Genomic DNA, 25,971 nt, shown 5'->3' with positions numbered 1-25,971 from the left:
TGTGGGTGTATGCTACTGCCGCCAGGAGGATGACACTAAGTGAATGAAAAAAAGGTTAGCTCCTCCTCCGCAGTATACACCCTTGCCCTGGTTGGCGGCAAGACCAGTTTGTTGCAAAAGCAGTAGGAGATGAAAAACAGACAAAATACACTTAATGCAGGTAACCTGTCTGGAAAGACCCACCTTTTTGTCATAAATACATATTAAACAAAAAAGGAGCCAATTGGCTAACAGGGTGGGTGCTGTGTTCCCCAATGAGCGTCTCGGAGAAAAGGATTTTACGGTGAGTTATCACAAAAATCCCTGTTTTCCTGTGAAGGTCAATTTTAGGGGTTCTGGCGGCAATAACAAATTTCCTCAATTTTCCAATCAGATTTCCAGCATGTCTCTCCCTCTTGCAGACTATCTTATTGCCAGCTGCAGCGTGTGCACAACTTTCTCCAGCTCGGGGCCCAGGAATCCGATCCTGTGCAGGGCAGGCACCCCTCCCCCTCCTCTCTCTGGTGAAGACTGCAGAAGACAGGACAGAGGAGGGGAGATTGCCCCCTGCAGTCTGGAGCCGGTGCAGGATGGGAGCACTGCAGCATACAAGTGAGTTTTGATAGGTGCGTGCCCCTGCTTCTAGGGGTGGCAGCTGCCCCTCGCTGGCTACAGCCATGATTCACACACAGCGTTTTTGCGGATCCATTTTTTGCAGTAAAATTCAGTGACTCTGGGCATCCCAACAAAGTAAATGGGTTTCAAGATATGACATTCAGACACATTGTTTTGTGAGGATCCGTTTTTGGGCTGAATGAGCATGTCAGCTTGTGTGGCGTTTTTCTAATCTGCTTTTGCTTATTGAACACATTATCTATGAGCTCAAAAACTTTTCAGGTGGTGCGGTTTTTTAAAAAGCTGATCTGCTTTTGCAGCTGAACGTATCTTCAAAAAAACGCAGCAAAAACGCTGTGTGAATGTAGCCTTAGATCAGGAATAGAACAGCAATTTATAGGACATTTCATAACTTTCCCAAATTCCTATGAAAAAATATTCAGCACATTCTGCATTGAACTACTGTACCCAATTTATTATATATTTTAGGAGTCGGTCCATTTTATACCAACTCCACCAAAATGAGCACTGACTCAGACTCCACAGCCCTGCGGATAAGGCTGAAATCTGTCTCGTGAGGGATCTTGGAGCTAAGCCTGAGTCTAGGCCAGACTAGAGAAGATGATCTAAAAATGTTAGGAATGGAGAATCTCAGTGGAGGATAACCGCGGTCCCTACACCGTGAGAAGAAGATGTCCCGGGCGTGGTGGTAAACACTAGGGCTGTGGAGTCGGTAAGCCAAACCTGCGACTCCGACTTCTCAATTTCCCTTCCACCGACTCCAACATATATTGCTTATATTTAAGTAAAAAATTTATTGTAGGACAATGTGAACATCAGATATTTAATCATTTTTATGATACAATAATCAAGACATTTAGATAGAACATAATATATATTTATTGGAATACAACTTTAGAACACAAAACTAATAAATTGTAAATATGTAATACACTATGTAATATTGATTACACACATATATATATATATATATATATATATATATATACACACATACATACACACAGTATATATGCAGTATATATACACATAATATATATATATAACACTATGTAATAAACTATGTAAGTGGCAAAAAACAGTTTTCAACAAAAACATACTAAACATTTGTGCAGTCTATGAATTTGTTCTAAGAAATAGAATTGCCTCCATCAGATCCTCCTTCATAGATGACCTAAAATCTGACCTAATAATTTTAAGGCCAGAGAACAACCTCTCTACACTAACTTGGGTTGGAGGCAAAGCCGTAACCACATGGGCAACATCTCTAACAATTTCCAAGTATAAAGGAATTGCCTCATGCACAGTCAGTTTTGATGAACGGTTGAATTTTTCTTTGAGAGCAAGTGAAACATTTTGCTGAAATATGGTCAATCTGCTTGCTATAGGAGACGGAGTGAAATCTTTTTCCTTGCGGCAACGCTTTGCCTGCTCCATATCATCCAAATACTTGTCAAAGTCAAACTCCTCATCTGATGAGGATGAAGATATGGCAGCAGTAGCACTGTCAGGACCCAAGTCCTCTTGCACCTGGAAATCCTCCTGTAGGCCACTCATCCTAACTGCTACCTCAGTCAGAGCTTCTTTTCCTTTAGTAAGCTGTTGATCATCAAGCAATATACGATGACTCGGGGCCACATAAACAGCTGCCAGAAAATTTTTATTTTCTAATAGCTGTGCCTCTCTCCGTTTCATTGAAGCAGAAATGCCATCTGCCATTAAATCGCCTCTTTGGGACAGGCAAAATAGCAAGTTCTTCCACTCCCTTATGAAAACGCCAGGAGTTAAATCCTCAGCTTGTAATTTTTTAGTCACGGTAAACAGGTGATTAAGCAATTCCTTCAATTCAGCCACCTGTGTCCATTGACCTTCATTTAGGGTTACCTGAGGGTTCGCCATATATATAAGAAACGGTTTTAGTCAGGATCAAAACTAGGGGGGGCAGAACCTCATACTGCATAACTCAGCTGCTGCAGAACCTTATACTGCACACCCCTACACTTGAAAATAAAGCCTGCACCTTAAGATGTGGTGAATGCAGTTTATTTATTCCAACTATCAATTGATGTGTTACTGAAGACGAGCAATGCCTGTCCTGGGCGTCCTTTTGGGCAGCTATGAGGTGTACCTGACTGGTGCTAAAAAAAAAAAAAAAAAAAAAGGAGTGTTAGTCTGTGTGCTACCTGGCTTTCATTCTTTTTGGTACAGATAAGATATGGATAGACAGATATGGATACATGGATAGAGCAGATTTCTAATCTGCTTTTGCTATTGAAAACATTATAAGCGCAAAAACCTTTCAGGTGATTCGGTTTTTTAAAAAGCTGATCTGCATTTGCAGCTGAATAACGTATCCTCAAAAAACGCAGCAAAAACGCTGTGTGTGAATGTAGCCTTAGATCAGGAATAGAACAGCCATTTATATGACATTTCATAGCTTTCCCAAATTCCTATGAAAAAATATTCAGCACATTCTGCATTGAACTACTGTACCCAATTTATTATATATTTTAGGAGTCTGAGTCGGACCATTTTATACCGCCAAACCCGGCCAGGGTCCAAGATTCAACGGCTAAGCCGCCAAACAGAAGGCCTCTGGGTTCTGATGGTAGAAGCCGCCAAACAGAAGGCCTCTGGGTTCTGATGGTAGATCGGGCCCTGGGAAAGTAGGTCTGGGCGCTCTGGCAGCCGCCAGGGGATGTCGACGAGTAGCAGCACTAAATCTGCGTACCCTGTCCGACGAGGCCAATCAGTATTACTGGAACCCCCTATGCCTTGAACTTTGAGACCTTCGGAAGCAGTGGAAGCGGAGGAAACAGGTATGACAGGTGAAAACTGGTTCCATGTAAGGACCAACGCGACCACGGCGATTGCCTGTGGGTCCCGGGACCGAGCAACAAACCTGGGTACCTTGGCATTTAGCCTGGAGGTCATCAGGTCCACTTCTGGGGTTCCCCAATGTTGGAAAATCTGTTGGAAAAAAAACTCGGGATGGAGTGGCCATACCCCGGACGCGAAACCCTGCCAGCTGAGAAAGATCGCCGCCCAGTTCTCCACGCCCGGAATGTGAACTGCCGAGAACAGAGTGATTTCTCTCGGCCCTGCAAAGGATATGCTTTGCCTCGAGCATGGCTGTCCTGCTGCGGCTGCCCCCCCTGATGATTTATGTAAGCCCATGCCGTGGCATTGTCTGCTTGATTTCGGACAGGGCGTCCTTCCAGGAGGAGATGATGAAAGTGCTGCAAAGCCAGCCGAATCGCCTGAATTTCTAAAAGGTTGATCGGAAGGAGTGATTCCCGAGGTGACCAAACATCCTTGGGCTGTGTGGTGGCGACATACTGCTCCCCATCCGAGGAGACTGGTGTCGGTCGTGACCATCAAACAATGGTTCGGAGGAAAAGGCATACCCTGCAGAAGGGAACATGACAGGTGCGGACAACCGGCCCTGGTGGTCGAGGGAGAACGGGCTTCTTGTACCAAGCTGCCTAGAGGGCGCACTGCAAGGGACAAAGATGTAGCTGGGCAAATGGAACAGCCTCTTTTGCTGCCACCATTTACCCTAAGACCTTCATGCTAAACCGGATGGTACAGAAGACCGGCTGGCGAAGTGTCCATGCTCACTGCCGGAGTGCTAGGGCCTTGTCCCGAAGGAGAATTTCCAACCCTAGGGAAGTGTAAAAGATCATCCCTAGAAAGGAAATTTTGTGAGTTGGAATAGGGGAAAACTTCAGAACGTCAAATTCCCCAGCCACCCTAGGCAAACAAGTGTATCCAGCATGATGTTGACACTCTTCGCAAGACTGAAAAGATGGGCCCTTGACCAGGAGGTCATCCAGATAAGGCCAGATGATTATGCCCTGGGCATGCAGGATGGACATGACGGCCGCCATGACCCTTGTGAATACCCTGTTGGCGCTGGCTAGCCCGGAGGGTAAGGCTGTGATGCAGGTTGCTGATGGCAACTGTAAGAACCTTTGATGCGAGGAAAAAAATGGTGATGTGCCGGTAGGCGCCTTGGATGTCGATAGAGGCCAAATATTCTCCCCTTTTCCATGGTAGATATGACCGAGCGGAGAGACTCCATCCAGAAATGTCTGATCTTGACAAAATCTGTTCAGGAGCCTCAGGTCCAAAATGAGCCTTACGGTTCCGTTCCTTTTTTGGGGACCACAAACAGGTTGAAGAAGAAACCCTGAAATCTCTCTTTTTCCGGTACAGGGATGATCACTCCACTGCGCCTGAGAGACTCGACGGCTTCGAATAAGGTGCGTGCTCGGGTTTCAGATCTGGGAGGACGAGAAAGGAAAAATCGTTTGGGGGTGGCTGATAAATACTATCTTGTACCCAGAAGACACCAGCTCTCCTACCCATGCGTCGTGTACGATGGTGAGCCAGACGTGATGAAACCAGAGCAGGTGCTCGCCTACTCTGCAGGTGTAGACCGGAAGTTCCTCCAGTCATTTGGCCGTGAACCTGTGGGACCTTGATCCCCCTGATTTTGGCTAGTTGGAATGCATCCTCCCCCAATGGGTTGGTTCTATATGAGATCTGACGATCTCTGCCCTGATTGCGCCGGCCTGAACTGGCGGTCGAAACCGTGTTTGAAGCTGGTGACGGAATGGCTGCTTAGCCCTCTGTTGTGGGAGAAAGTTGCTTTTCCCCCATGTGGTGCCGAAGATAAGCTGATCTATCTTCTCACCAAACATTCTGCTGCTCTGATAGGGCAAAGTAGTTAGGGATTTCTTGGAAGTTGGGTAGGCTCGCCATGTTCTCAACCATAGGGCTCCCCTGATGCAAGTCGCATTTGCGTCAGCCAGTGCTGCGCAGTTAAGAACAGTTTCCACTGATACATGTCACTGTATAGAAATACACAAAGGCATTTTTCCACGGACACAAAGAATAAGAACCAGACACTCCAATCAACATGGATCCTACACTTAACAAACGGAGTAATACGTCCAAAAGTATGAAAATATCAAAATGATTTTATTAAAAATATATATCCACATAAAACAAAATATAGTAGTATACAGACTCAAACAAACAAAGCGTACTTCAACTAGCTCATGAATGAAGGACACAAAAATTGAGTAACAGCCTGGGCATAAACAAACAAAACCCACTAGGAATTTGCATGAAAAAGGACCCAATAAGCAAATGAATCCCAAAAAGTGCATAGTGCATGTAAAGTGCAAATAGGGGAATTAGCAGTGCAAAGCTAAGTAGCCATTAAATCAATAGTGCTTTCATATAAATCATTGTGCTAAAGGTCTCAGTGAGGAAAGAAGTCCTACCCATAATTAGCTGTCAATTTGTGTCCTATTGCAGCCCCGACGCGCGTTTCGCGTGCGCTTCCTCGGGGGGCTGTGTCTGTATATTAAAAGAGGGTCTTTATATCCGTATACCAGCTGTGTCTAATAATCAGCGCCATTACCGGCGCATGCGCGGTGACTCGCAGGCCCATATAATGAATCGCCTCCAGCCGTTCACATGACTCGGGAGGAGGAGGGAAATCCCTCATGACGTCAGTACCTCCCCGCGTCACTAATGGTAGCCAAGAAGAGATGCACCATGGGAACTGCCGCATTGGCCATGTGCACATGCTGATTTCGCCATTTTAGATGAGGGCAATAAAGATGCTACAAAAGTATAGACAAATGTGAAGTATAACAATGCCGCCGACACGCCAACAGCATTTTAAGTAAGGGCACATATAGGGGCAATGTAATCATGTAACCAAGCGAGCCCGGCTCTCTATTGAGACGGTCAGTAGGATCCTTATTAGAAGAACCGTTAGGTAGGGATAATCGGGTTCTTGATACGGGTGGATCTATCGATGTGGGCTCTGCCCACCTTTGACGAAGTTCAGAGGCAAATTGATATCTAGAATCCAGTGCCCTCTGTCCTGTGAAGCGTTTGTTTGGCCACTCCCTGTGTCATTGCACTATGTCCTCAAACTCTGGGTGAGTCTATGAGGCCGTTTGACCAGTTTGAATGACACCACATGACCTGAGGTCAAGGTGGATTTATCGTCAATACCCAGGGTTTGGCTGACTGCCTCAATGAGACTCAACTGGTTCCTGGTAACCAGGTGCATCCAAATTGAGGGGCACCTCGGAATCGTAATCTGAGTTTTGCTCGCTGTCACCCCCTGGAGAAGGGGAGCGAAAAGTATAGCTCATAGATGCTGAGGCACCTTCGTTTCCCCCGCGTCTGCCTAGAGTGAGAGCAGCCCCTGCAGGCCGGAGGCTCTTGTAAGGTCAAGGATTTCTCCAAGACAGGCGAGCCGCTGTCCCTGCCCCTATCTGGGGCCTGAAGGGACTCAATTGCCCTCGTTAGTGATGCCATAGACTGCGACACAGACAGAGCCCATTCCAGGGGCTTGGTTGCAGGGGAGAACTCCTGGGCGTGTCGGGAATTGCAGGCTTAGCATAACTCTCTGTGCCTGTGGAAGAGTGGGCTGACAGGAGGTGCATGTGGCAATTAGCACCATATGAGGCTTAGTCCTGCATGCCCGGGTTTCCTGCTGGCTGGCATGGCCTGCGGCAGTGACGCTACTAGTATAGCTGCCCGGCTGGAGAGGGGGGTAGTAGCACTTACCCACAGTCCTGCGACCCTGAGCATCCTGAAGTGCAGTAGGATGTGTCTGGGCTGCTTCCAACTTCAAAATTCGTACCTCGTGAGTGGTATAGCCCCCCAATAGTAGACGTGCCTGGCGGCGTGACGTCTAGTCGTGGCCTAGCAGAGGCCGAACCCGGGGCCTAAATTTACAGCACCGGGCAAAGTACACAGGGGAGGGCCGCCGGAAAATGGTAGTCAGTGGGTGGGACTCCCGCCCGCGGCCTAGGCAGACTAAGAGCCGGGGAAAAAAGTTCCGGCATTGGCCGGCGATGAAGAGACAGCGCCGTGCTGCACGCACCGGGGAACAGCTGCTGGTGCTAGTCTTGCAGCGGAAGCTGCGCCGCACAGGAAGGACGGTCATAGAATCATAGAATGGTAGAGTTGGAAGGGACCTCCTGGGCCATCTGGTCCAACCCCCTGCTCAAAGCAGGATTCGCTAAATCATCCCAGTCAGATGTCTGTCCAGCCTCTGTTTGAAGACTTCCATTGAAGGAGAACTCACCACTTCTCGTGGCAGCTTGTTCCACTCATTGATCACTCTGTCAAAAAGTTTTTTCTAATATCTAATCTGTGTCTCCTCCCATTCAGTTTCATCCCATTGCTTCTAGTCTTTCCTTGTGCAAATGAAAATAAAGTTGATCCTTCTACAATGTGACAGCCCTTGAGATATTTGTAAACCGCTATTAAGTCTCCTCTCAGTCTTCTCTTTTGCAAACTAAACATTCCCAAATCCTGCAACCTTTCCTCATAAGACAGGGCTTGCAGACCGGTCACCATTCTGGTCGCTCTTTTCTGAACTTGCTCCAGTTTGTTGATGTCTTTTTTAAAATGTGGTGCCCAAAACTGGACACAATATTCCAGATGAGGTCTGACCAAAGAGGAGCAGAGGGAAATAATGACTACACGTGATCTAGACTGTATGCTTCTGTTAATACATCCTAGAATTGCATTTGCCTTTTCTGCTGCTGCATCACACTGTTGACTCATTCAGTCTGTGATCTATTAGTATACCCAAGTCTTTTTCACATGTGCTGTCGCTTAGGCCTATTCCTCCCATTCTGTATATGCTTTTTTCATTTTTATTGCCCAGATGTAGTACTTTGCAATTTTCCCTGTTAAAAAACATTCTGTTAGTTGCTACCCACTGCTCGAGTTTATTTATATCTTTTTGAATCCTCTCTCTCTTCTCTAGTATTAGCTATCCCTCCTAGCTTTGTGTCATCAGCAAATTTAATCAGTGTACCCTCAATTACTTCATTTAAATCGTTGATAAAGATGTTGAACAATACAGGGCCCAGGACAGAGCCCTGTGGTACCCCACTTGAGACACTCTTCCAACAGGATGTGCAGCCATTTACGACCACTCTTTGGGTCCAATCACTAAGCCAGTTATGAATCCACCTAACAGTTGCCTTGTCCATTCCATACTTAGTCATTTTTTCAATAAGGATTGTATGAGATACTTTGTCAAATGCTTTGCTGAAGTCAAGATATACTATATCTACAGCATTTCCTTGATCCACCCAATCAGTGATTCCGTCATAGAAGGAAATTAAGTTAGTCTGACATGACTTATTAGTTACAAACCCATGCTGACTCTGGTTAATCACTTCATTCTTATCCAGGTACTGAAATACATGTTGTTTAATAATTTGTTCAAAGATCTTTCCTGGTATAGAAGTCAGACTCACCGGCCTATAGTTGCCTGGGTCCACCTTCTTCCCCTTTTTGAAGATAGGAACAACATTTGCTCTTCTCCAGTCTTCTGGCACTTCTGTTCTCCAAGAATTTTCAAAGATTATGGACAGGGGTTCAAAAATTTCTTCTGCTATCTCCTTCAGTACTCTGGGGTGTAATTCATCTGGACCTGGAGACTTGAATTCATTTAGGTTAGCTAAGTGTTTCCTCACTATCTTTCTGTTTATAGATATCCTGGATTCTTCTATTCCCTTAATAGGACAGTGAAGAACAGTTGATGTTACATTTCCTTTCTGAGAGAAAACAGATGCAAAATAGGAATTTAAAAGTTCAGCCTTCTCAACATCCTGTCTTACCATTTCATCATTTTCATCCTGTAAAAATCCTATAGCATCTTTGACTTTTCTTTTACTTTTGACATATCCCCAAAATCCTTTATTATTGCTTTTGACATCTCTTGCAAGCCTCAATTCATTTTAAGCTTTAGTAATCTGATTTGTGCCCTGCAGGTTCTGCAGACAGCATTATATTCTTCTTTAGATATGCCTCCCTCTTTCCATTTTATAAACATTTTTTTCTTCCTTTTTAGCATGTGCTTAAGTTCTGTGTTCATCCATCCTGGTTTCCTTAAATGCTTCCTATTCTTCCCTCTTTTCGGAATTGTTAACAACTGTGCTTTGAGAATTTCATTTTTCAAGATTTCCCATCCTTCCTGGACATTTTTGTCTTTAAGGATATCCAGCCATTGGATCCCTCCAATTCTCTTTCTGAATCCCTTAAAATCTGCCTTTCTGAAATCTAACCTTGACGTCTGAGTCTTCACAGGTCTTCCGCCTCTAGTTATCCAAAATTCTAAAATAGCATACGAGGGGTGATGGCTGATGTGCGTACTGATCTGAAGGAAAAGATGGCTGAGCGGACCAGGATAGAGCTAGCCAAGATGGAGATGGCAGAGCAGACCAAAGTGGAGCTAGCCAAGATGGAGATGGCAGAGCAGAGAGAGGAGAGTCAGCGAGCAGGTGGAGCTCTGGCCTTCGACCAGGTACCTTCAACAGTAAGCCACAAAAAGATCCAGTAGAATGCCTTCCGACAGTTGGGGAAGGCAGAGGAAGACATTGATGGCTTTCTGCAGGACTTTGAGCGGCAGTGTGCCCTTCATCAAGTGAAGCTGGAGGAACGGGTTCAGATTCGGCCAGCAAGCTGACAGGCCGGGCAGCGGACGCCTATCGCACGGTACCTGATGAGGACTGTATGGACTATGAGCAGATCAAAGAAGTGATCTTGGCCCGGTATGCGCTGACACCAGAGGAATACCGCCAAAAGTTCCGCGGACTTATAAAACGCGTAACCGATACCCACGCTGAATAGGCCTGTAAATTACGGCGGTCACTGCTACAGTGGGTACAAGGGAGCCAAGAAACCACTAAGGAGGACGTCCTCCAGTTCTTCCTGTTAGAACGATTCTTTAATGGACTAAACCCCGAGACACAGGAATGGCTTCAGGACAGGCGGCCAATGACTCTTGAGTTAGCTGCTCGTCTGGCCGATGAACATCATGATGCCAGGAGGCCGCAGTTGTCCGGATCAAAGGTGGTCACTAGGGGCCCGCCCATGGATCTGGAGGGCCCCAAACCACCGAAGATTGTAGGGGGACCAGCTAGAAACCCGGCCTACCACAGTCCCCCTGGGGCGCGATGCCACACCTGTCGTCAGCTGGACCATCTGCAAAGACAATGTCCCAACCGGACTCGGCATACCCAGTGGCCAAAGGCGGTAACAGCTACCTTCACCCGGGCTGCTGTACACTGCTACCAAGGCGAAGCTGACCCGGCATTGGGGGCTATGACTAACCAAGGGGTGGAAGAGATGGACGAAGTGCTGCATGAAGTAGACCCCGTGCAGGCAGCCCGGGAAGATAATCGACAACACCATCGACAGGTCGTGTGGGTTAATGGGAAACGTATGCAGGGACTAAGATTCTGGGGCAACTTTGACCCTTGTGAAGCCTCATCTCGTCCGGGACCAAGAGAAGACGGACCGGACAGTGGCAGAGTCCGTGTAGCAGGGGGAGCTATACATCGACTGCCCACTGCCCGGATTCACCTGAACTGGGGAGTCGGGGATGGCCTTGTTGAGGTCAGCTTGATGGAGGATTTGCCTGCAGACGTCTTGCTGGGAAATGACTTGGGGCCCATGTTGTCTGCATTCTCGGTGGCCCCTCTGGCTGAGACCTATCCTGTGACCACCCGGAGACAAGCTCGAGCTGCGGAATCACACTCAGAGGAGGCTCAGGTAAGACATCCCAGCCCTACACTTATTCCCATAGCCAGACACATTTCTTGGGCCATGCCAGATGAATTTAAGAGGGAGTTACTTGAGGATCCTTCATTAGAGGGATATCGTGGGAAGGCACAGGAGGGGAGGAGTACTGGAAGGGGAACAGTTTGTATGGAAGCAGGGACTCCTCTACCGGATCACAGAGCAGCACCACACAGGGACGAGCCCCACTATAAAACAGCTGGTAGTTCCCAAGAAGTATAGGCAGGAGTTACTGCAAATCTCTCATGATATACCCTTGGCCGGGCACTTTGGCGTCCGTCGCACCAGGCATCGTCTGACACAAAACTTTTTTTGGCCGGGGGTAACCTATGATGTTGGTCAGTACTGCCAGACCTGTGACCGTTGTCAGCGCATTGGCAAGAGGGGGGGGATCGATGCAAGGCCAAATTACGCCCCCTCCCCATTGTGGAGGAACCATTTAGCCGAGTAGCCAAACCCAGTCCGTCAGGGAAAAGGTATATATTGACAGTGGTAGATTATGCCACACGGTATCCAGAGGCGGTTGCGTTACCCAACATACTGGCAGAGACGGTGGCGGCCGCCCTGCTCCAGGTTTTCTCACGGGTTACAGTCATGGCCAAAAGTTTTGAGAATGACACAAATATTATATTTTCACATGATCTGCTGCCCTCTGGTTTTTATGTGTGTCTGTCAGATGTTTTTATCACATACAGAAATATAATTGCAATCATATTATGAGTAACAAAAGGGTATATTGACAGTTAGAATGAGTTAATGCAGCAAGTCAATATTTGCAGTGTTGACCCTTCTTCTTCAGGACCTCAGCAATTCTCCCTGGCATGCTCTCAATCAACTTCTGGAACAAATCCTGACTGATAGCAGTCCATTCTTGCAAAATCAATGCTTTTATTTTGTCTGAATTTGAAGGTTTTTGTTTGTCCACCTGTCTCTTGATGATTGACCACAAGTTCTCAATGGGATTAAGATCTGGGGAGTTTCCAGGCCATGGTCCCAAAATCTCTATGTTTTGTTCCCTGAGCCATTTAGTTATCACCTTTGCTTTATGGCAAGGTGCTCCATTATGTTGAAAAAGGCATTGTTGATCGCCAAACTGCTCTTGGACGGTTGGGAGAAGTTGCTCTTGGAGGACATTCTGGTACCATTCTTTATTCATGGCTGTGTTTTTAGGCAAGACTGAGAGAGAGCCCATTCCCTTGGCTGTGACGCAACCCCACACATGAATGGTTTCAGGATGCTTGACAGTTGGCATAAGACTGGTGGTAGCGCTCACCTGGTCTTCTCCGAATAAGCCGTTTTCCAGATGTCCCAAACAATCGAAAAGGGGATTCATCAGAGAAAATGACTTTACCCCAGTCCTCAGCAGTCCACTCCCTGTACCTCTTGCAGAATATCAGTCTGTCCATGATGTTTTTTCTGGAGAGAAGTGGCTTCTTTGCTGCCCTCCTTGAGACCAGGCCTTGCTCCAAGAGTCTCCGCCTCACAGTGAGTGCAGATGCACTCACACCTGCCTGCTGCCATTCCTGAGCAAGCTCTGCACTGCTGGTAGCCCGATCCGCAGCTGAAACACTTTTAAGAGATGGTCCTGGCGCTTTCTGGTCTTTCTTGGGTGCCCTGGAGCCTTTTTGGCAACAAGGGAACCTCTCTCCTTGAAATTCTTGATGATGCGATAGATTGTAGACTGAGGGTTAGGGTTTCTAGCTGCGATACTCTTCCCTGTGAGGCCATTTTTGTGCAGTGCAATGATGACTGCACGTGTTTCTTTAGAGATAACCATGGTTAACAGAAGAGAAACAATGATGCCAAGCACCAGCCTCCTTTTAAAGTGTCCAGTGGTGTCATTCTTACTTAATCATGACAGATTGATCTCCAGCCCTGTCCTCATCAACACCCACACCTATGTTAATGGAGCAATGACTGAAACGATGTTAGCTGGTCCTTTTAAGGCAGGGCTGCAATGATGTTGAAATGTGTTTTGGGGGATAAAGTTAATTTTCTAGGCAAATATTGACTTTGCAAGTAATTTCTGTTAAGCTGATCACTCTTTATAACATTCTGGAGTATATGCAAATTGCCATTAGAAAAAATGAAGCAGTAGACTTTGTAAAAATTAATATTTGTGTCATTCTCAAAACTTTTGGCCATGACTGTAGATTTCCCTGGGAGATTATCTCGGACCAGGGTACCCAGTTTACAGCAGAGGTGACCAACCAACTGTGGAAGCTGTGCGGCGTAAAGTCCATTAGAAACGCCCCGTACCAACCGCAAACCAATGGGTTGTGTAAACGCTTTAACGGGACATTAAAACCGCTCATTGGGACTTTTACCAGGACATACAGGGACTGGGAGAAATTCTTGCCACACCTCCTGTTTGCCTATCGGGAGGTGCCCCAAGAATCCACGGGGTTCTCCCCGTTCGAACTGGTATACGGGAGACGGGTAAGGGGACCCCTAGACTTAGTGCTGGAACACTGGGAGGGGGAGGGCATCATAGAAGGGCTACCTATTGTACCCTATGTGCTGGAATTCCGGGACCGCCTACAGGAGCTGACCCAGGTTGTACGTGAGAACCTGCAGGCGACCCAGCGGCACCAGTGCGTATGGTACGATCGGAGGGCCAGAGAGCGCTCTTTGGAAATAGGACAGAAGGTCCTGGTCTTAGAGCCCACTAAGCAGAATAAGTTTCAAGCTGCATGGCAGGGGCCCTACCAGGTAGTGGGGAAAACAGCCGACAACCTATAATGTCGCCGATTGTGACGACCCCAGGGTTATCCGCATGTTCCACGTGAATATGCTGAAGCCCTACCGGGAGCGCCCAGAAGAGGTAGTGGCCATCTGTGTACCTGAAGCAGAGGATTTAGCCGGACTTCCCTTGCCGGATGTCTTAGGGGAAAGGACTCAGTTTAAAACATGGGACCAAGTACACTTGGGTGAAGACCTAGGCCCCCGGGAGAGACAGCAGGCGGAGGCGTTGTTGAGACTGTGACAGAGGATGTTTTCAGAGCGATCGGGGTACACTTGCCTGGCAGAACACAAGGTTGAGACCCAGGATCAGACCCCCCTATGAAAAAACCCCTTCTGCATCCCTGAGTCTGTACGAGAGGGGATGCGACAAGAGATACAAGAGATGCTGCGTTTAGGGGTCATTGAAGGATGGGACTACACAGTTTTGTATAGACTATTGTAAGCTCAATGAGAAAACAGTGACGGATGCATACCCCATGCCGCGTGTGGATGAGTTGTTAGACCGACTGGCGGGGGCAAAGTGTTTGACCACCATCGATCTATGCAAAAGCTAATGGCAGATTCCCCTTAGTCCTGACGTTATTCCCAAGTCGGCATTTGTCACCCCGTTCGGCTTATTCCAGTTTTGAGTTATGCCATTCGGGATGAAGAATGCCCCGGCGACCTTCCAAAGGCTGGCTGACCGGCTTCTGGATGGTCTCCAGGACTATGCTTGTGCCTATCTGGACAACATCGCCATCTACAGTGCGACATGGGAAGAGCATCTAAATCACCTAGAGACAGTATTGGACAGGATCCACCAAGCCGGAATCACCCTGAACCCAAACAAGCGTCACGTGGGCAAAGCAGAGGTTCAGTATTTAGGGCATTGGGTGGGAAGTGGGAAACAGCGACCAGAACCAGCCAAGATTGAGGCCATAGCCAAATGGCCCATCCCACACACTAAAACCCAGGTCATGGCGTTTCTAGGGACAGCGGGGTATTACAGGAAATTCGTTCCCAATTACAGCAGCGAAGCCAAGCCCCTCACTGATCTGACCCGTAAGAACCAACCCCGCCAGGTAACCTGGACCTCAGAGTGTGAGGAAGCCTTCCGCCAACTAAAGGACGCCATCACCAATACCCCTGTATTGGCCGCACCCGATTCAACTAAACGTTTCCTGGTTCACACAGACGCTTCTATGTTTGGATTGGGGGTAGTACTGAGCCAATTCAGGCCGGACGGCCAAGAACACCCGGTGGCTTACCTGAGTCGGAAACTACTGCCCCGTGAAGTAAGCTATGCAGCCATCGAGAAGGAGTGCCTGGCGGTAGTATGGGCACTCAAGAAGTTGCAACCATATTTGTATGGACGACAGTTTTCCCTCCTAACGGACCATAATCCCCTAGTCTGGCTTAATCGGGTCTCCGGAGACAACGCCAGATTGCTGCGGTGGAGTTTAGCCCTACAACCTCTGGACTTCACCATCCACCACAGACCCGGCAAACAAAACGGTAATGCCGATGGACTAAGTCGACAAACGGAACTTGTACCAACCCCATAAACTTCGGTCATCCCCAAACCGATCTGTTGAGGATCAGATTGTGTATGCCGATCGCGTCGCTGAAAAGGGGGAGCCGTGCTACAGAACCACTCAGCACCCAGAATATGTTGTGCAGTTATATGTATGTATAATAGGTTCTATGTGAGATGCATGTCCCTAATGCATCAGCCCACAGGCTGCGCCCCTGGGCAGAGGGGACACGATATTCTTTTGTCCGCCCTCCCCCCACCTTTGTAATTCCCACAGTAAACATCAGCAGGCTCTGGCCACCTGCGGCTTTTGTAATGCATGTCTGGCCTGCCGCTTTTCTATTGGCCTGCCCTCTGTATCTGTGTGATATATTCTGTGTCCTGTGAGTAAAGTGTTGTCAGACTGGAAATACGTGGAGAAGCAGTGATCTTTTATATGCGCCCATGTAAGCAAAGGAATTCCAGCCAGAGTCCTTCATTCAGACTCCAGCCAACGCAGAGCGGACCTCCGAAAACACGGGGTGGTACTGAAAGAGGTACTCTAGCTTGGTAGACCCCGTTACAGGGACATTCCAGAAGGTATCATGGACGTACGGTTTCTGTGATGACAAGACCAGAGTATTTCCTTCTCGCTGACACTGTGGTCCCTCCAGTGGAGAAGTGATGTTACAATACTTGGCAATGTATTGATGCATATTTCTCTATGTACTATAATTCATATTAATAGTATGATTCACATGAAATGAATTAACAAAACAGGGTAATATATCTGCCATTCCATAATTCAGCATTATCCTGATGTAATCTTAATTGTTACATTATTTTCTTACCATAAAACTGTATTCAGTGTGCCTAATTTGTATATTAGTGAGTGTTACGGAAGGGCATACCCGCCCTGTCACTTTGACGTGGTAAAACAGCCTCATGTACAACATGCGCAGAGGACATGCTCAGTAATACTCACACAGTGGAGATTAGGTGGAGGACGAGATACTGTGCGGCCAGACTATCACCCATTAGAGCATGCGTCAAGAACCCCAATAGCTCACACCTCACAGATGGCAGCTCAGACATGAAACTGGATACACCTAGAAAAGGAGAAACACATGATACATCTGGTGCAGTGAAGCTGAAGATATAGACAGGGAATGTCAGTCAGCCATTACTTACACTTGATTTCCTCAGTTTCATCCATGGAGTATGGGATTACTGGATTTGTGTGCGTAAGTTTACGGATCAATATGGCGTGAATCCGGGGCACGAGCGATGTGGGGGGACTGTGTGAACGCTGCTCCTCCTGGGTGTCCATACAGACTGCAGGGTCCAGCAGAGAGGACACAATGTCACTGAAAGAAAACAGGCTCCGATGATGGTCACATTCACCTGACAGCCCATTACATCTACGTCCTGGAACTTAAAGTGACCCTATCAGCAGGACTGGGCATAGTAACCTGCAGACAGTGTCAGGTCGGCGCCGTTATACTGATTTCAATGATACCTGGTGATGAAATCAGTCTTGTGGTTGTTGTGTAATCATTTTAATTTGAGTTAATGATATGCTAGTGGATCGGGGTGGGGCTGTGGGCAGGTCTTTATATGGTGCTCTGATTAGCATATTGAAGACTGCTGACAGGTCAATGATCCCTTACTGACCTGCCCCCTATTATACATAATGAATATTTATATTATATATCTCTCCGGAAAAAAAAATTGCATCTATAATGTGTATGTAATTCACTTGTTTGATGTTATCCACAAATACATTAAAAAAAACCAAACCCAAACATTTGAGAATGGTTTGCGCCTGCGCTACAGTAGCAGCTCCTGGATCGCCATTGTCAAACTGATTTTTTTTTTGTTATGAATAGCAAACAAATTAATTACCGTATAGACACATTATAGATGTGATCATGCTGTAGCGCAGCCGCCTGCCTGCAGAAGAGAATTTTTTTTCCTATACATATCCATTATGTAAAATAGGGGGCAGGTCAATGAGGTGTAAGTGACCTGTCAGAAGTCATATTGATGAATAGCTCATCAGAGCACCACATGAAGTCCCCCTTACAGACCCGCCCACAGGCCGCCCCGGAGCAAGAGCAAATCATTAACTCAAAACTGAAAATACAAAATTACACAACAACCACAAGACGGATTTCATCACCAGGTATCTTTGTATTCAGTATAACGGCGCCGACCTGACACTGACTGTAGGTTACTGTGCACAATCCTGCCAACAGGTTCCCTTTAAGGATCTTTCACACGTACAATCATGAGGGTGCCTGATCTTTATCACTAACCTATGTGATCTCGAACGCAATCAGGTGAATAGATTTGCTGAGGGAATGCGAGCATGAACCCCACACAAGCATCCCAGTAGCTAAGCATCTAGAAGAAGCAGTTAATCCAAGGCAGTTATCAGGGAAGGAGACAGGTAACCCACATTTTGTACTCTCTTTTATCCATGTGCTTTATTTCTATCCTCCTGTGTTCCTTCGCCATCCACACTCACCGCCCATTCCTCCTCCATCACGACTCATACACATCAGCCCCTCTATACTTCCCTCTCCCATGTACAGCTCCCATGCAAGTCTCACCTTTCTGAAAAGCCTCAGCTCATCTTGCCCAAACACATCGCACAAAAAAACTTCTCTATCTTCCTACTCCTACTGATTTCAGGGGACAATCTCCCCCAACCCTGGTCCACCATCCCCCAACCCCTACCCTATCTCACATTGAAACTGTACTAACCTTATTAATATTCGTTGCATTCCTTCATCTCCTTTTAATTGTGCCCTCTGGAAACAACGGTCTGTATGTAACAAAACTTCCTTTCCTGCACAATTACTTTCTGATCAACTCTCTGAATCTGTTGGCCTTCACTGAAACCTGGATTCAGGATTCTGACACCGTCTCCCCTGCTGCCATTTCCCATGGTGGCTTACAATTCCCCCATTCCCGAGACCCACAAACAGACCTGGTGGTGGAGTCGGCATACTCCTGTCCCCACAATGCACTTTCCAGGTCATCCCCCCAGTTCCATCACCATCATTCCCTTCTTTTGAGGTTCACACCATCAGGCTTTTCTGTCCCCTCTCCCTCAGTGTAGCAGTCATATACCGGCCCCCAGGCTCACCCACCCACTTCCTTAACCATTTCTCTGCCTGGCTGCCGTACTTAATGTTCTCAGAACTCCCAAACCTTACTTCATTACTTTTTTTTTTTTTTTAAATCAGATAGATTTTTATTAACAATTTTAAACATAATAATAAATTTTATTTCTATAGCGCCGCCATATTCCGCAGCACTTTACATTTCATTAGACAATCTCAATATTGCCAAATTTAACAAGGTCACATATTTCAAAATTACCGCCATTCCCCCCTCATACATATATGAACAGCAAGTGATCAAGGATACAGCATTCATTCGGGATCATCTTCTCTCTTTGGTTTCCAAAATGTTTCAAACCTTTTTCCCCCTTCTTTGATTATAAATATTCTTCTCTATGTTTAAAATAACATCAGATTGTCTAAGAAATTCCCGCAGCGTCGGCAGTTCTTCGTTTATCCAATATCTGGTTTTTAATTTCCAGGCGATATAACAATCTAGCTATTGCCAACCTATATTTATTGTGTACCAACTGATACCCAATATGAGTTCAGTTTTGGGCACTGCCATAACATACGGAGGATCCCAGCCCCTTCAGCTTGACATCAAGGACACTCAGAATTTGGTCTCAGTCCAGTCCTATACAATCGTTCTGGAGTCCTATATATTCTATGGAGCACATATATCTGAGAGTCTGCCCGGCTCACTCAGTGACAGTTGAGGTATGCATTTGTAGTGTCGGTGGTGGGGTGCCGAGCTGGGGGGGGTGGTCCTACTTTTATACCGCGCAGAGATGACAACAGAGACACGATGGAGGCAGATTCTGGGTGCAACAGGTCCAAGTTTATTTCTTCACTTGCCGTCCGACTGACGGCACACCTCGCGGCCCTCCGTTTCCAGAGCCACTTCTCACACCGTACACTGGAGACGTGTCTGCACACACCGTCCCCTCCTTTACTGTCGACGCTCCTGACAGTTCCGTCACTGTGGCCGCCTTAGGCCCATTAACCAACAGCGCTTCTACTGCTCAGTCGTCGTGTCACATACGGTGTCTTACACCCAGTACCTCGTCTCAACTGCGGTCCTTTCCTGTCAGGACCACCCCCCTGACGTCCTCTCTCCTCAGTCCCCCTGGTCTGGATTCTCCTCAGAGTGCACAGACTGTCGTAGTCCTCCTGTCACTTGAGCTCCCCCTGGGGACTGGAACTTTCTGGAACCCTCCCTCAGTATTTATAACTCCCCCGGTTCCTTGAAACTGTCACTCTAACTGTCACCACGCCCCCCATGACCAACGGTTTCTAAAGCCCTAAGCTGCTGTAAAGTCCTTTGCTCACACTCCACCCTGCCATCTAATGGTCATCCCAAGGTACTGCAAGTCCACTACACTTTCCTAGTTGTTTCCCCACTGTAATCACTGACTCCTACCTACACCGTGCAAACCTATCTTTCTTCACTCTGACTAGTCCGTCCGTCCGGTCACCTTCCCTACACTCCCCCTTCCTTTGTCCATTGTCGTCCTTGACAATCGTCATCCCTGCCTTCGTCGTTCTGAATCTACACCTACATTTTGTTGTCGGACCAGAAGTTGAGCCAAACCCACTATCTGCGGGGGCCGAACTATACTGGGAGCACTATGCTCTGAGCAGCCTACTGCTTCTCACCAGCGCGCACGCCACATGACAACATCTTTCAAATTGGGCAAGGTACACCCGTATTCTCTCTACGGCATGTATCTTTCCCCTACTCTCCCCTACTGTTACCTTTCACTATCCGGTACGCCATGATCGAGGCCACTCACCTACCAGATCATTGCCGGTGCCCGCTTTTCCTTCTTCAGGGGTGTCCGTGGTGTTGGGGACCTGACCTAGGACGGCTGTCTTTCTCACGTCTTCCAACTCATTTTCCTTCATTCAATTACATGTCATGGTCGGCGTCCCGGTCTCCCAGACCTCAACTCTTAGATCCCTACCGGATCTCACACTTTCTTTTGGTCCCGCAGACCTTCCCGCACTCGGACCTGTTGCATATTACCTTGGCATATTATACAATAAACAACTTTATAATAGCACAAGTACCCATTTTTATATTATTTTTTTTTTCATTTTCTTTTGCTTTAAAACTCAATGTTCAACAATAAACATCGCCAGTACTCCTTTTCCCTCCCCCTTCCTTGGACATGAACACTCCCTCTTGTCTTCGTATCCCCGTTCTGTCAAGTTTCCAAATCAGTAAAATAACATCCTGTAAGAGGAACATTCTAAAAAAAAACAGCTTAATCACATAAAACATTTTTTTTTTTAAAACTAGAACTGTTCTTTCAGACTCTGACAGTCCAGGCCATCTCCTGATGGCCGGTAGCAAGGGGCCCACAGCCGTGAAACTCCTGGGGTGAAGGGAGTGTCCAATACAGTCCTCTTTACGGGGGTTCGCGTTCCTCAGGTACCGCCAGTACCGCCACCGCATAATACCCGCGGGGGCAGTATTCTTTATAATAAGAGACAAAGTCCCCTATTTCCAGGGCACGGCCGTGGCGTATGGAGGCTACGTTCACGTATACCTTCTGACCAGTCTGATCACATATGAAGCCATACCCCCGAGCCACATTGGTGTACACCAGCCGCCCCCGTGATCTTTCCACCGCCATGCCAGCCTCCCCTTTTGAATGAAGCAGGCTCCATACCTCCTGCTCTCAAACCTTCTTTTGTTTTACCACCTCCGCAACCCAAACGGAGGGTACCGCGCCAGTCCCAGAGTCCGGTGGGCGGGACCTTGCCGAGAAGGGGCGCGGGGCAGAGGCGGTCGATATCTGTGGCCCAGCAGCCGCTGGGGCCGGGTAGTGGATGGGAGCAGCCGTGATTCCGGAGGGCTGGTCCACAGGGCCCGTTAAACAGACCCTAGCCGGTTCCAATACTGGCATTACCGCAGCCGCAGGGTAGACCGCATCCACAACTTCCAGCAAAGCCGGAGTAACGGCCGGTTGGGGTGATGAGGCTGACACCGGCCGAGGGAGCGCAACCGCGCCTTCTGTAAATAAGCTCCGCCCTGGTGACTGCGGGTGGGAAGGCTCGGGAACGGGAGATAGGGCCTTGCTCAATTCCACGTATAGCATAGGGCCCTCCGCAGCCGGGCCTTCCGGTACACTGGAGGCTGCGTGTTGTGGCAAAATGATAGGGGCCGCTTGTGAAGCCGCCGGCAGGGCCGGGGGAACTCTCACCTTCCCCGGCGCCACGGCCTCCGTCACACCACCGCACGGCTCATCCCGCAGCCTCCGCTCTCCAACTCGCTGCTCAGCGGGCCTAGCTTCCAGACTCAGGGGCTCCGCGGGGAGACTCTCCGCCGGTATCAATGGCGACCGCTCCTTCTGGTTCCGCACGGGCTCCGCACAGATTCCTCTTCTTGCCCATGGACCCGAAGATGACGTCTTCTGTCTCAGCTCGTTCTCCTGCCGCCACTGCCATTCTAGGCGGCCGATGCCCCGACACCTGCAGAGTCTCATACCGTCCGTTGGGCAGCACTCGAATGGCATCAGACAGCCGCAGCCAAGTTTTTCTTCTGTGCCACTCCCTCTGTGAGGTGAGGTGTCGGCAGGCCTCTCCACCATCCTGTCAGGGTCCAATATATGGAAGCGTCGATTTCCAGGCACATACTGCTTCCTTTTGGGGTACGATGGAGGGGGTCCCAGTCCATTCAACACGACTGCAAACACCCGGACCTCTCCTCTGCGCTGAAGCAACACCGCCATACTGCACAGTACCTGGTACCGCCCCGGATCCTCTGCTGGCCACACAGATCCGCCACAGCGCTTCCCATTTGTATTCCACAGGTAGGTCATTTGTAATCCACAGGTAATTGTAATCCAAACAGAGTAGTCCAAGTCCTTTTCCATTCTTTGAGGCAGGTCTGCCGCAGAAGATGGGGTATTAGCGGCGGCGATCCTGCCGACTACGCCAAATGTAGTGTCGGTGGTGGGGTGGTCCTACTTTTATACCGCGCAGAGATGACAACAGACACGATGGAGGCAGATTCTGGGTGCAACAGGTCCAAGTTTATTTCTTCACTTGCCGTCCGACTGACGGCACACCTCGCGGCCCTCCGTTTCCAGAGCCACTTCTCACACCGTACACTGGAGACGTGTCTGCACACACCGTCCCCTCCTTTACTGTCGACGCTCCTGACAGTTCCGTCACTGTGGCCGCCTTAGGCCCATTAACCAACAGCGCTTCTACTGCTCAGTCGTCGTGTCACATACGGTGTCTTACACCCAGTACCTCGTCTCAACTGCGGTCCTTTCCTGTCAGGACCACCCCCCTGACGTCCTCTCTCCTCAGTCCCCCTGGTCTGGATTCTCCTCAGAGTGCACAGACTGTCGTAGTCCTCCTGTCACTTGAGCTCCCCCTGGGGACTGGAACTTTCTGGAACCCTCCCTCAGTATTTATAACTCCCCCGGTTCCTTGAAACTGTCACTCTAACTGTCACCACGCCCCCCATGACCAACGGTTTCTAAAGCCCTAAGCTGCTGTAAAGTCCTTTGCTCACACTCCACCCTGCCATCTAATGGTCATCCCAAGGTACTGCAAGTCCACTACACTTTCCTAGTTGTTTCCCCACTGTAATCACTGACTCCTACCTACACCGTGCAAACCTATCTTTCTTCACTCTGACTAGTCCGTCCGTCCGGTCACCTTCCCTACACATTTCATGATCACATCCCATTTATCCACCCCCTACCCTTCCTCTCATTTTTCTTATGCTTTAATCGGGTAATTACTTAAGAAGGTATACATTAAATCCTTATAAATATCTGACACTACTCCTTTTGTTCCCCCTTCAGCGCAAACCAGGGGAAGAGTCTTGAGGAGATCATTTGCATATTCCCAGTGCCTTCTGGGAATATCGGCGCGCGAATTTTGGCTCATCTTTCATGGTTTTTACGAAATCTCAAGATGGAAGAGGCCAGGAGCCATTTGGTGAGCTGCATTTCTTGCTACATGTTCACAGATTTACCAGTGGAAAAGCCAAACTTCACATGCCACAAATGCAAGCTTGTGTCCCTGTTGGAGGAAAAGTTGTAGAAGGTTACAACTTATTTGCAAGAAACAGACTTGATAAACGAGGAGGAGGTGTCGCATTGTATGTTAGAAACGCGTATATCTGCACAGAGATTGAAGCTTCAGAGACTGGGAGTTCTGTAGAAACTGTTTGGGTAAGAATACAAGGACAGAACAATGGAAAGGACACCATTGTAGGCATTTACTACAGGCCGCCTGTGCAAGCTGAAGATATGGATGAACTCTTTATGCATCAGATGGCCAAGTTCTCCAAAAAATATGACATAGTTGTCATGGGAGATTTCAACTATCCAGACAATTGTTGGGAATCTCTCTCAGGCAAAACTAACAGGTCAAGGAAATTCTTATCTTCTCTTGCTGACAACTTTATCTTCCAAAAGGTAGGGGAGAAAACAAGGGGAACTGCTACCTTGGATCTAATCCTTATAAACAGGGAGGAAATGGTGGAGGAGGTAAAAGTGGCTGGGACCCTAGGAGGTAGCGACCATGCCATTTTAGAATTTTGGATAACTAGAGGCGGAAGACCTGTGAAGACTCAGACGTCAAGGTTAGATTTCAGAAAGGCAGATTTTAAGGGATTCAGAAAGAGAATTGGAGGGATCCAATGGCTGGATATCCTTAAAGACAAAAATGTCCAGGAAGGATGGGAAATCTTGAAAAATGAAATTCTCAAAGCACAGTTGTTAACAATTCCAAAAAGAGGGAAGAATAGGAAGCATTTAAGGAAACCAGGATGGATGAACACAGAACTTAAGCACATGCTAAAAAGGAAGAAAAAAATGTTTATAAAATGGAAAGAGGGAGGCATATCTAAAGAAGAATATAATGCTGTCTGCAGAACCTGCAGGGAACAAATCAGATTACTAAAGCTTAAAATGAATTGAGGCTTGCAAGAGATGTCAAAAGCAGTAATAAAGGATTTTGGGGATATGTCAAAAGTAAAAGAAAAGTCAAAGATGCTATAGGATTTTTACAGGATGAAAATGATGAAATGGTAAGACAGGATGTTGAGAAGGCCGAACTTTTAAATTCCTATTTTGCATCTGTTTTCTCTCAGAAAGGAAATGTAACATCAATTGTTATTCACTGTCCTATTAAGGGAATAGAAGAATCCAGGATATCTATAAACAGAAAGATAGTGAGGAAACACTTAGCTAACCTAAATGAATTCAAGTCTCCAGGTCCAGATGAATTACACCCCAGAGTACTGAAGGAGATAGCAGAAAAAATGTTTGAACCCCTCTCCATAATCTTTGAAAACTCTTGGAGAACAGGAGAAGTGCCAGAAGACTGGAGAAGAGCAAATGTTGTTCCTATCTTCAAAAAGGGGAAGAAGGTGGACCCAGGCAACTATAGGCCGGTGAGTCTGACTTCTATACCAGGAAAGATCTTTGAACAAATTATTAAACATGTATGTCAATACCTGGATAAGAATGAAGTGATTAAACAGAGTCAGCATGGGTTTGGAAGAATGTCTCAAGTGGGGTACCACAAGGCTCTGTCCTGGGCCCTGTATTGTTCAACATCTTTATCAATGATTTAGATGAAGGAATTGAGGGTAAACTGATTAAATTTGCTGATGACACAAAGCTATGAGGGATAGCTAATACTAGAGAAGAGAGAGCGGATTCAAAAAGATTTAAATAAACTGGAGAAGTGGGCAGCAACTAACAGAATGGTTTTTAACAGGGAGAAATGCAAAGTACTACATCTGGGCAATAAAAATGAAAAAAGCATATACAGAATGGAAGGAATAGGGCTAAGTGACAGCACATGTGAAAAAGACTTGGGTATACTAATAGATCACAGACTGAATATGAGTCAACAGTGTGATGCAGCAGCAAAAAAAGGCAAATGCAATTCTAGGATGTATTAACAGAAGCACACAGTCTAGATCACGTGAAGTCATTATTTCCCTCTACTCCTCTTTGGTCAGACCTCATCTGGAATATTGTGTCCAGTTTTGGGCACCACATTTTAAAAAAGACATTAACAAACTGAAGCAAGTTCAGAAAAGAGCGACCAGAATGGTGACCGGTCTGCAAACCCTGTCTTATGAGGAAAGGTTGCAGGATTTGGGAATGTTTAGTTTGCAAAAGAGAAGACTGAGAGGAGACTTAATAGCTGTCTACAAATATCTAAAGAGCTGTCACATTGTAGAAGGATCAACTTTATTCTCATTTGCACAAGGAAAGACTAGAAGCAATGGGATGAAACTGAATGGGAGGAGACACAGATTAGATATTAGAAAAAACTTTTTGACAGTTAGAGTGATCAATGAGT

The 25,971-nt window shown here is 47.2% G+C and overlaps 1 protein-coding gene across 4 annotated transcripts in view; it reads right to left on the bottom strand.

Moving 5' to 3' along the window:
• Positions 1-25,971, bottom strand: part of MCMBP (minichromosome maintenance complex binding protein) — a 192,936-nt gene that overhangs the window by 45,017 nt on the left and 121,948 nt on the right. For all 4 annotated transcript variants that reach the window (XM_073564273.1, XM_073564272.1, XM_073564271.1 and 1 more), the window contains 2 exons: positions 16,682-16,857; positions 16,476-16,599 (listed from right to left, as the gene is read on the bottom strand). In XM_073564273.1, coding sequence (XP_073420374.1) covers positions 16,476-16,599; positions 16,682-16,857 — 300 coding nt within the window. The remainder of the gene's footprint in view (positions 1-16,475; positions 16,600-16,681; positions 16,858-25,971) is intronic.

This window comes from Dendrobates tinctorius, unplaced genomic scaffold (assembly GCF_039654945.1).
Source record: "Dendrobates tinctorius isolate UK_male_01 unplaced genomic scaffold, ASM3965494v1 ptg000443l, whole genome shotgun sequence".
NCBI classification, from domain to species: domain Eukaryota; kingdom Metazoa; phylum Chordata; class Amphibia; order Anura; family Dendrobatidae; genus Dendrobates; species Dendrobates tinctorius.
Note: the sequence above shows the minus strand (reverse complement) of the source record. Positions and strands in the feature narration are given on the sequence as shown.